Raw genomic sequence first — 11,913 nt, 5'->3', positions numbered from 1 at the left:
ATTGAAAAATAACTTTACCACATTGACCCTGATCCTTGATAGCCACAACGGCACCTTTCTCTCTCCAATCCACAGACTCGGGCAATTTATCACCAACCCTAAACACATACCTCTGGCTCTTCTCCTTCCCTGCAAGCCTATGTGACACGGTTTTCCCATCCAACCTGGCACCCAAATACATAGCCCTGTATTCTTCATTGGTCAAATCCGCAAACCTGTTAAGACCAACCTTGTACGTGCGGTTAACAGAGTTATGTTCCTCAATAAACTTGAGGTTATCCTTAAAGATCTCAAAGCGCTTTTCGTTCTCGCCCAGGCCATTGTAAGCCTTGCCATGCTTCACCAGCCAAGTCTGGTACATTCTCCGTATCTGGGTCTCGGTTCTTTTCTGTTGTTGTCCTCCATGCTTGAGATCATAGTCGATTATGGACATGTCCAACGCTGATGACAGAGTTAAAAGAAAGAAAAGCATGACAAAGAAGATACGAGAAGGTTTCTTGAGAAGAGCCATGGTTTGGATTCGTGCTAACATGGGAGATGAAAAGTTGATGAGGGAAAGTAGGTTAATTTGTTGGTATTTGTAGGAGAAGAAAAATACAGGAAAACTGCCTTGAGGTTGGAGTTTGGAGTTCGTATCTGTCACGGCTTGGTCATGGGACAAGCTGACCCACCCTATATTTGGAGAAGTGCGTGGTTTAAGATAATTTCGCTTTGACCAGAAGTAGGATTGGTCGGGGAATTTTACGCATGGGTTGTATTGTCTTTCTAGCAAATTGAAGTTGGCCACGTGAATCCCAGTAGCTATGTGCTGTCCATGTTGAACTAGAATTCTCATGAAGGATTTTGTTTGGTTATATAACAGTTCTATTGGATGTGAATGAGATGAAACTTGCAAACAGTTGGAGGGTTTTTTTCCTTTTAATTGAAAAAAATTCAAATTTTATTTTTTAGATAAGATATTATGTACTAATCAATAAATTAAATACTCAAATATATAAATATATTGAAAGTTTTTTTTATAAATCATATGGTATTTTGAATCACTAATTTAACAAAAAGAATTTTAGATTTTTAAAAAATATTTGGATAATATTTTTAAAATATTATTATAATAATATTTAATTAGTTATCCAAATCTTGAAATTTATAAATTTGTCAATATCCAATTGATGAGAGGGCTTTAAAATTTGGTAGGTTTAAATATTTCATTAATACTACAAAAATAAATTTAAATACAATTAAAAATTAATAGACCAAAACAATTAGGGCTAATAGCAGTTGTTAAAGGTGAGCAATTGAATAGTTTGGGTGATTTGATCCACCATAAAGATTAAATAAATCAAATATTTTTAAAAAATAGATTAAACATAAAAGAGGACCAAACTGATCAAATATTGAATTGATTTAATTGGTTCTATTTCAAATCAATGGATCCAAATCTTATCATCTTTTTACAAATTATAATATTAAAACTTATAAACTTCATCCATAATTGTAAAATATACAAATAATCCAAACATAAAAAAATAACATTTGTTCATTCACTCACATAATTATGTCATTTTATATAAACCATCAAATTAACAATCGAGATTCAACATAACAAAAAGATGATGATAATAAAATTAATATCTACAAAATAAAATTATTTAATACAAAACCATTAACTATCACAAATTATCTACTTGAATATCCTCCATGACTTGACTATTCACATTCACTTATATAAGTAGTAAGCTATTAACAATTGAAATAAAAATAAAAATATAATTAATATAAATTTTTTAATAACAAAGTAAAAGAATATTAAAAATAAAAAATTATGTAACAAGTTATAAAATTTAATATTTAGCTCAATTGAAGTGTGATAAATGCATTTCCAACCTCTTCACTCATCAATTATCAACAATAGAAATGGAATTTACAATTTTCAATATTTGACATATTTAAAATGCATAAACAAAATAGAATTAAAAGAAATAAACATATAAGAATTGAAAAAATAAAAATGAAGAAGCGAATATATTAAATGTATATTATATTTTATATAAATTTAAAAATAATATAAATATATATAATATTATATATTAATAAATTAAAAAATTAGTTTAGTTTTTTAGTCAAATTGATCTAAAAATTTTAAAATTGAGAATCAATCGAAAAACTAATTAGACCAATTGATCTGATAAATTAATTAAATTAAACCGTTTTACTCATATCACATTTAATTTAAATAAATAATTAATTTAATCTTATTTTACTTACCCTAATTGCCATGACCTCTTTTTCCTAAGCTTGAAGTTGGCCCATGTAATCTTGGATTGGCGCGCCTAATAATAAATGAATTAAACGGGAAACGTCACGGAGATATTTTGTTGCGAGCCAGCGTAAGTTATTTCGAAAAATGGGCCTCACTCCCCGTTACTCACCCCAGCAATAGAAAGTGTCTATTTTTTCAAAGAAAAGTTTTCTCATTTTCTTGTTATAATCCAAGTCAAGTTTTTCTGTTCTTGTTTACTTCTGTTGCTGTGAATTTCAGAGTTCTATGTCAAATCAAGATGCTGGGTTTTGCTTTATTTTTCTTTCCTTTGTTTACCTGCTACATTCTTTTCTTGAAATCTTGATTTGTTTTTCCAATCAATTTTCGTCTAGAAATAATCTTTTGATAATTCCTCTTGTTACGATCAGTCAAGATTTGCGGGGTTTTTCTTGACAATGCATATGTTTCTTGATCAGTTCATGAGTCTTTCTTTCGTTTACTTAAGCATCTTAATAATGTTATTTAATTTATAAACAAACTTTTTGATAATTTTATGATCTTGTCTTTCTTCTCGCATACTAAAGCCTTTTTTACCCCAATTTTTTTATTTTTAAAAAATAATTAGTGATGCTTGTGGGTTTTGCAGTCTACTTAGCTTTGAAATCCAAGCATAACTTGCATTCCACCGGCACTTACAAGGTTAACGTCGCAAATTAACTGTTTTATCGGTAGTCATCCGTACCTTTGTAAGTTTGATTACCCCATTGGAGTGTGAAATATGTTAATAAGTATGATTTTTTGATAGGCTAAATAAGTATGATTTATAATTGTAATCTTTGATTGCTTTGTCTTTCTTCTTTTCTTTAATTTATTTGTTTCAGTCTTTACTTTAAATCCCTATTTACTCATTGGTTTCAAAAAACTTTCTAGAAATAATCTGTTGATGATTTTCTCTTGTCATGATCAGTCAAGCTTTTCTGGGTTTTTCTTCACAAAGCATATGTTCTTGGGTTGGTTGGTCTGGGGGATCAATGTCCCTCTGTTTGGTTTTTGGCTGATTTAATTGTCTATTCTCTTGCGCATTTGTTTGTTTAAATCAGTTAACGAATGAAAATAAAAGGGAAGAGTTTTCACGGCAAATCTTTTGGAAAGATAAAGCATTGGAAGTTTCTTAACTTTGCTCAAATTTTCCTCAGCTTTCTCTTCAATGGTAAGTAAACTCCTTTTTCTTCTTCTTCCAATATTCCTCTCCTTTTTTCCCCTTTCATCGTAGCGTTATAAATTAGTTTTTCTTCTTCTCTTATTATAATCTCACTCAAGTTTTCTTTTTTACTTCTTGTTTTATTTCTGTTGCTGTGAATTTCAGAGTTCCATTTAATTTAATTTGATATATTTCTTTCAGCCTTTCCTTGAAATTTTGATTTTTATATTTTTCAATCAACTTTCTTCTCGAAATAATCTTTTGGTAATTTCTCTTCATAGTGCCATATGTTGCTTTGTTTGTTGTTCAAAATTCCTGCGGGCATTATGATTTTGTGAATTTCTAGTTCCCAAAAATTCTTGGAAAGAATAATTAATGATGCTGCTAGGTTTTCATTCTCTCTAGTTTTGATATTGAAGCATAATTTGCGTTACACTGAGACTTACGAGGTTAATGTCACAATTATTTTGTATGCATCCGTTCCTTAGTGAGTTTGGTATTGCCTAACTATTTTATCTGTGATTTTATTGCACGTGACTTACAGATTCTAAATTCTTAGGGGCTCGGTTTTATCAAAGTATCATAGTCATATTGTCACGGACCGCAGTTCAGCGCATTAGAGGTAGCCTGAAGGTGTCTCAAAGTGCCGGTATGTGGGGGAAGTATTGTTGGGAAAGAACCCTCACTGGATAGCGGAAAGCAAGTGCTAGGTTCCGACAGGAGTGCACAGCACAAGACCCTGGGCGAGCTAGCCCGGCAGGGTGCCAACAAGGGCCCACATCACAGGCCCTTGGGCAAGCCGTCCCGACGGGATGCCATTAAGGGCGCACATCACAGGCCTATGGGTGAGCCAGCCCGACGGGATGCTAGCAGGGGCGTACGGCACAGGCCCCTAGGTGAGCTAGCCCGACAGGACGCTAGCAGGGGCGCACGGCACCGACCCCTGGGCAAGCTAGCCCGACAGGATGCTAGAAGGGGTGCGCAGCACAGGCCCTTGGGAGAGCTAGCCCGACAGTGTGCCAGAACTGTGCGCATGTGCGCCAGCCCTCAAAACAGGGGCGCGCGGCACGCCGACCCGCATGCCATGGTTACGCGGCACGCAGGCCCGGGGCCGTCGGCCCAACAGGGGTGCGTGGCACGCAGGGACGCAAAATATGGGCACACGGTAAGCAGGCCCAAGGCCTCCGGCCAGTAGGGGTGTGCGGCACTCAAGTACGCGGCACGCAGGTGCGCGGCACGCAAGATGGCTCGGCAGGGGTGCGGCACGCAAGCCTGCACAGCGCCCAGACAGACTGCCTACGCGGGGCCTCTGCGCACCAGCCCGCCAGCGCCCAGACACGCAGCCTGTGCGCGGCCCAGTCACACCAGGGGGGCCCAAGAGGGTGCCAGACCACCAGACCCATGTAAGGAGCTGCTGGATTTCCCTCCCAAAGGAGCTTCTAGAAACTTGAGTTTCCCTCCCAAATGTTTTGAAGGGAAATCTTTTGGAGGGAAATGCTTTGGAGGGAAAATTTTGGAGGGAAATGTGTGGGGAACTTTGGCTATAAATAACCCCATGCTCCTTGTGTAAATCATCCAACACAATTCATTTCAAATTCATTCAATACAAGCTCAGTTTTTCTCTCTAGCATTCTCTTCTCATTTTCCCTTCTTGTTTATGCAAGTTTGCTTGCCGGCTTAAAGCCATTGGGTGTGAGTTCGGGTGCTGGAAGGTAGTGTGCTGCGTGCTTGCTAGGCGAGTGCTGAAGTACTAAGGCTGACTTGGGTTCTAGTGCCGAGATAAGGGTTGAACCCAAGGCCGCACGGAGGGTGGTCTGAAGAATCGCCCCGTGACAATATGCTGGGGATGTTGGTTGGTCTACTTAGCGTACTGCAGAGCCTTTGTTAAGTTTTGGTCTTTAATTTTAATGGAGAGACTGGATTTCTCTTAAAACTATTTTAGTAATTGCCTATCATGTGTTTTAGTCTTACTGATTTGTCATTCATCTTCAATTATAACTTAGATATTCAAGCCTACTTTGTGCTCAATTTGGATCTAGTTGCTAGCTTAACAACGATGCTCTTCTGTCTTAAGAATTTGGGGATAATTGTTGCTATTTTGGCTTGATATCTATAGATATAACTGGTGTTTTTCTTTTCAATTTACTTGCTTACTTCGCAATGTCCTCTTCCTAGGATTTTAAAATTTTTGAAAGCTGTAATAAATTTATCAGTGTCGAGACTTGAGACATTGTTCTAACCCATTTGATAAGCTGACTTACTTCAGCTTATATGATCGCTTTTACTTAACTCTAGTTGTTTGCTGAATGTTGCCATTAGGTTATTGCTACTTTATTGATCACTGACGTTATTGTTGGTTTTCCTTTCTGTGATTTGACTGGAAACTAAAATTTACATCCATGAGTTCTATAGGATGTGTGCTTTGGAGTTCTTTCTGCTTTTATCAGGGTTGCTGTGCTGCTTGATCTCATTTTTCAGTAGGGAATTGTTACAACAGGTTTGGTTTGATCTAGTTTATTTATTGGGAAGCTTAATTTACCATATGTATAAGCTTTTTCTCCGTAAACAAACATGTATCAATGTGTGCTCGCTGTTTGATCAGTTTATTGTGCAGATCTGCTTTATATTTGTACGTCAGAAAGCTTGCTAGTTGGCACAATAAAACTAATTTTCTACAGCGGATACCAAGTTGAAATGGCTAAGTCTTACAGGAACAGAAAAACCTGGGTTGGACAATCTTTAGTATTTGCTGTCCTCTTAAATTTGCTTTATGGCATGTCAATTACATCTGTTTGTGTCTATTCTCTGATGAAGGTTTCATTTGGGATTCTTCTTGTTTATGTTTCTAATTTAAATCTATGTCCTGGTTAAGTTATGATGCAAGTTGAGTCTCATGAAAATATTGAATATGAAGCACTCATTGGAAGAGAGGAAAAATTTCCTGAGAAAATTAAATTGCTGTAATGTCTGGTGGTATGTATATGTTTTGGATGGTTTACTCTATGCAATAAAGATTTAGAAGACCTATCACTGAAAAGTATTTTCAGAAGTGTGATGGAAATCAGATTGAAAAACTGATTAAGAAATTTAAATGCTGTTGCTTTGCTTCCAATTTCCAAATTATAACTTAAGCAAAAGTTACGGCTTTAAAAAAAACTATGTTATCACTTAATCCTTCATGTTAGAAGTTACTTAGGTAGCGTGGTCTCATTGCTAAGTTTAGTCAACTCAAAAAAATGAAAAAGTTTCTTCGATTAAAAATAATTTAAATCTTTACGACGTTTAAACTATCAAGTTGACGTCAAAAATTGAAAAAAGTTAAACTATCAAATTGCAAATGAAGCAAAGAAGACTTATTGCTCGAGTCTACTCCTCCTAATCAGCCTAATTGATGGCAAATTCTTGAAACGTTGCTATTCTTTAATATCAATTGCTCCTCGATAAAAGCCTAAACTCTCTTTAAAAACAGAACCCACTAAGTGAAAAATCTTTAATAAGACAGCTAATGCAAAAGTTAAGACTTAGAAAAACAAGCCCGTTAAGTTCAAAATCCTTCAAAGGACGACATAGGTAAAAGTTAAGTCGTAAAAAAAAAGGAAAAAGAGAACCACGTTGTAACTTGATCCTTCATAATAAAAGGTACATAAGTAACTTGATCTTATCACCAGGTTCAATCAACCCAAAAAGAAAAGAAATACTCCCTTCAATTAAAGATAATTCAAATTTTTGCGACATTTAAACTATCAAATTAACGTCGAAAATTGAATAAGTTTAAACTATCAAATAGCAAGAGAAGCAAAGAAAACTTATTGCTATAATTTACTTTTCACAATCGGTCCAATCAATGGTAACTTCTTGAAACGTTAATATGCTTGTTATTATACATGAAGATTAGTTGTTGCTCAATAAGAGCCTAAACTACCCATACAAAAAGCTAGTTAAGTCAAAAATCCTTAATAGGACGACTTAGGCAAAAGTTAAAACTTAAAAAATAAACCCGTTAAGTTGAACATTCTTAAAATGATGACTTAGGCAAATGTTAGGCCATAAAAAAGAAAAAAGAACTATGTTATGACTTGATCTTTCACATTAGAAGGTATGTAAGCAGCTTGATCTTATTGCCAAGTTCAGTCAACCAAGGAAAAAATAAAAAAGTCTTGTCGATTGAAGATAATTCAAATCTTTACTACATTCAAATTACTAAGTTGACGTAGAAAATTGAAGAAGTTCAAACCATCAAATAATAAGTGAAGTAAAGAAGACTTATTGCTAGGATCTACTTTTCCTACTTGGCCCTATGGTAAATTCTTAAAATGTTACTATGCTTGAAGATTAATTAGTCCTCAGTAAGAGTTTAAATTACCCTTAAAAAAAAACCCACTAAGTCGAATATCATTGACAGCACTGCTTAAGCAAAAGCTAAAACTTAAAAACAAAAAGCTTGTTAAATTTAAAATCTTTAAAAAGATGACTTAGGCAAAAGTTAGGTTGTAAAAAAAAAAAAACTAGATTATGGCTTAAACCTTCATGTTAGAACATACATAGATAGCTTGGTCTCATTGCCAAGTTTAGTTAACCAAAAAAAACCCAAAAAATCTCTTCAATTAAATATAATTCAAATCTTTACGACATTTAAACTATCAAATTGACATCAAATATTGAAGAAGTTCAAGCTATCAAATAGCAAGTGAAGCAAATAAGACTTATTATTAAGGTCTATTCTTCACAATCGACCCAATTAATGGTAAATTCTTAAAATGTTAGTATATTTGAAGATGTTGCTTCTTGATAAAAGCCTAAACTGCTCTTAAAAATAAAGTTCGTTAAGTCGAAAATCCTTAAAAAGATAACTTAAGCAAAAAATAAGACTTAAACAGAAAAGCATGTTAAGTCGAAAAACCCTTAAAAGGACAATTTGAGTAAAAAAAGAGTTGTGTTATGACTTGATTTTTCATATTAGAAGATACGTAAGTAGTTAGATCTCATTGTCAAGTTTTGTCAACTAAAAAAAAGTGTCTTCGATTAAAGATAATTCAAATGTTTGTGACATTTAAACTACTAAGTTGATGTTGAAAATTGAAGAAGTTTAAACTTTTAAATTGCTAAGTTCTATTCTTTATAATCAGTCTAATCAATTAAAAATTCTTGAAGTAATAATATGGTTGAAGATTAATTGCTCCTAGGTAAGAGCTAAAACTACTCTTAAGAAAAGCTGCTATGTTGAAAATCTTTAATAGAACAACTTAGGCAAAAGTTAAAACTTAAAAAGAAACCATAAAAGTTAGGTTGTAAAAAAAAATTACGTTATGACTTGATACTTCATATTAAAGTAGCTTGGTTTTATTACCAAAGTTCAATCAACCCAAAAAAAAAAAGTCTCTTGGATTAAAGATAATTCAAATCTTTGTGACGTTCAAACTATCAAGTTGATGTTGAAAATTGAAATTCAAATTATCAAATAGCAAGTGAAGCAAAAAAGACTTATTACTAGGGTTTACTCTTCACAATCGGCCCAATCAATGGCAAATCCTTAAAGAGTTGCTATGCTTGAAAATCAATTGTTCCTAAAAACTTAAACCGCTCTTAAAAAAAATGCTTGCTAAATTGAAAATTCGTAACAAGAGGGCTTAGGCAAAAGTGAGGGCCTAAAAATAAAAGTTTGTTTAGTTGAAAAATCTTTAAAAGGACAACTTAAGTAAAAGTTAAGGTGTAAAAAAATAAGAACTATGTTCTGACTTGATCTTTCATATTAGAAGTTGCGTTGGCAACTTGGTCTCATTGTCATGTTCAATCAACTAAAAAAAAATCTTTTTAATTAAAGATAATTTAAAATTTTTTGAAGTTTAAACTAATAGTTTGATGTCAAAAATTGAAAAAGTTCAAACTATCAAATTACAAGTGAAACAAAGAAGACTTATTGCTAGGGTCTCCTCCAAATCAGCCCAATCAATGACAAATTTTTAAAGCGTTACCACTCTTGAATATCAGTTGCTCCTTAGAACTTAGAAAAAGAGCTTGTTAAGTTGAAAATTCTTATAAGGACGATGTAGGTCATAGAAAAAAAAACTATGTTATGACTTAATCCTTCGTATGAGAAGGTATGTAGGCAATTTGGTTTCATTGCATAGTTCAGTCAATCCAAAAAGAAAAAAGAAAGAGTCTCTACGATTAAAGATATTTCAAATCTTTGTGACATCCAAACTACCAAGTTGACGTTGAAAATTGAAGAAGTTCAAACTATTAAATAATAAGTGAAGCAAAGAAGACTTATTACCAAAGTCTACGCTAAACAATCAACCCAATTAATGGCAAAATCTTGAAGCATTAATATGCTTGAAGATCAATTGGTCCTTAGTAAGAGCTTAAATTGCCTTTAATAAAAAGCCCGTTAAGTCGAAAATCCTTAACAAGATAACTTATGCAAAAATTAAGACTTTAAAAATAAAAACCCGTTAAATTGAAAAACCTTAAAAAGATGACTTAGAGAAAAGCTAGGACGTAAAAAAAAGAAGAAGGAGAACTACGTTATGAATTGATTCTTCATATTAAAAGGTATGTGAGCAGCTTGGTTTCATTGTTAAGTTTAGTCAACTAAAAAAAAAAGAAAGTCTCTTTGATTAGAATAATTCAAATCTTGTGAGTTATTAACTACAGAGTTGACGTCAAAAATTGAAAAAGTTTAAACTATCAAATTGCAAGTGAAGTAAAAAAGACTTACTATTAAGGTCTATTCTTCATAATCGGTCCAATCAATGATAAATTTTTAAAGCATTACAATTCTTGAAGATTAGTTTCTCTTTGGTAAGAGCTTAAACTTCTTTTATAATGAAGCTTGCTAAGTCAAAAATTTTTAACAAGACGGCTTAGGCAAAAGTTAAGAGTTAACAATAAAAATCTATTAAGTTGAAAAATTCTTAAAAGGACGACTTAGGCAAAAGTTAGGGCATAAAAGAAAAGAAGAGCTACATTATGACTTGATCTTTCATATTAGAGGAAACATAAGCAGTTTGGTTTTATTGCCAAGTTTAGTTAACTCAAGAAAAAAGTCTCATCAATTAAAGATAATTCAAATCTTTGCGATGTTGAAACTAATTAGTTAACATCGATAATTGAAGTTCAAATTCTGAAATTGCATTTGAAGTAAAGAAGATTTATCGCTAGGATCTACTCCTCACAATTGGCCCAATCAATGGTAAATTCCTAATGATTTATTATGCTTGATGATTAGTTATTCCTCGATAAAAGCTTAAACTGTTCTTAAAAAAAAAAAGCTAGACCAAACAGGCTCTAAGAAGAGTTTTGAAACAATCTAAGACAAACAAAAAAATGTCAAAATTACATTACACAAAGTTGTCCCATAGATGAACTTTAATTTCAATTGGTGTTGAGATAAATAAAAAAAATGTCAAAGATTGCATAAGATAAATTGTCTCAAGGATGGATTGTAATTTCACTGGGTGCCGAAGAAAAGAATGTCAAAATTATATGAGACAAAGTTGTCTCAAAAATGAATGATAATTAATTCAATGGATGTCAAAACAAAATATGTGAAGATTGCATTGTTTCATGGAATGATAAATATTGAACCTGATTTGATGCCATTTAACCGTGTTGGTAGAATGATATCCTCAAGGGAGGGATAGACAGAATGGTAACATGCGATGCATATGGGCGGGTTGTAATTCAGATGGTAGAGTGGACAATGGACAATGCTTAAGTGTCATTGACTAATTGTTTTTCTTAACAAGGTGCAATTTGACTACACATGGAAAGGAAGTTGCTATTGGGGAACTCTCTTTCAGGCTGTATTCTATTTGGGTTTAAGTCAAGTAGGAAACAAATTTTTGTCGTGAGTGTAAAGCAGCTTCAACACGTTGCTATGGACGTCCTGATTTCAAAATGAATGCTTACGTCATGGATTTCCTTGGTCTGTGATACAAAGGGTATGCAGACCTGCAAACTTCGAAAGGAAGAAAATTGCAATTCATAGTTCAATCAATGGACTTCCAGCGAGAAAGCAATGAAGGCTAAAGCCTAATATCTTTACAATTCAACCCTTTCAAACTTCTAACTTTTATTAGTTTCTTTTCTTTAGTAGTTCCAACTTTTACAAAGTGGCGTAGCAGCATTTGATAGCTATATTTTTGGAGGGCAGTTCAATCTCAATTCATCTAATAAAGCATTCAAATCAGAGTAAGATGATCCACCTTCTTCCACAGCCCTCCTCGCCATATCTTTCAATTCCCTAGTTCGGTTTCTCATTTTCTCAGCTTCTTCGCCAACCATTAACTGAGTCACTGCCCTTTGTATGTCTTCGCCGGTCACTTTAAACTTCGTATCATCTGCCCATCTGGACCATTCCTTGGCTCCGGTACAGACTCCTATTTTTAGAACATCTACAATAAGCTTTTCATTAAAAAATTGCTCGGCGTAGAGAGGCCAAGTCACCATT

General features: G+C 33.7%; 1 protein-coding gene across 1 annotated transcript in view; it reads right to left on the bottom strand.

The window, feature by feature from the left end:
• LOC110426190 (cysteine proteinase RD21A-like) overlaps positions 1 to 658 on the bottom strand; it is a 2,603-nt gene extending 1,945 nt beyond the window's left edge. The window contains exon 1 of the mRNA XM_089785346.1: positions 7 to 658. Within this exon, the coding sequence (XP_089641472.1) occupies positions 7 to 532 (526 nt within the window). The 5' untranslated portion in view covers positions 533 to 658. The remainder of the gene's footprint in view (positions 1 to 6) is intronic.
• Positions 659 to 11,913: the final 11,255 nt, after the last annotated feature.

The sequence above is a fragment of the Theobroma umbraticum genome, unplaced genomic scaffold (assembly GCF_002168275.2).
Source record: "Theobroma umbraticum cultivar Fairchild unplaced genomic scaffold, ASM216827v3 scaffold_30.0, whole genome shotgun sequence".
Taxonomy (NCBI): domain Eukaryota; kingdom Viridiplantae; phylum Streptophyta; class Magnoliopsida; order Malvales; family Malvaceae; genus Theobroma; species Theobroma umbraticum.
This window is presented reverse-complemented; position numbering and strand designations above follow the sequence as displayed.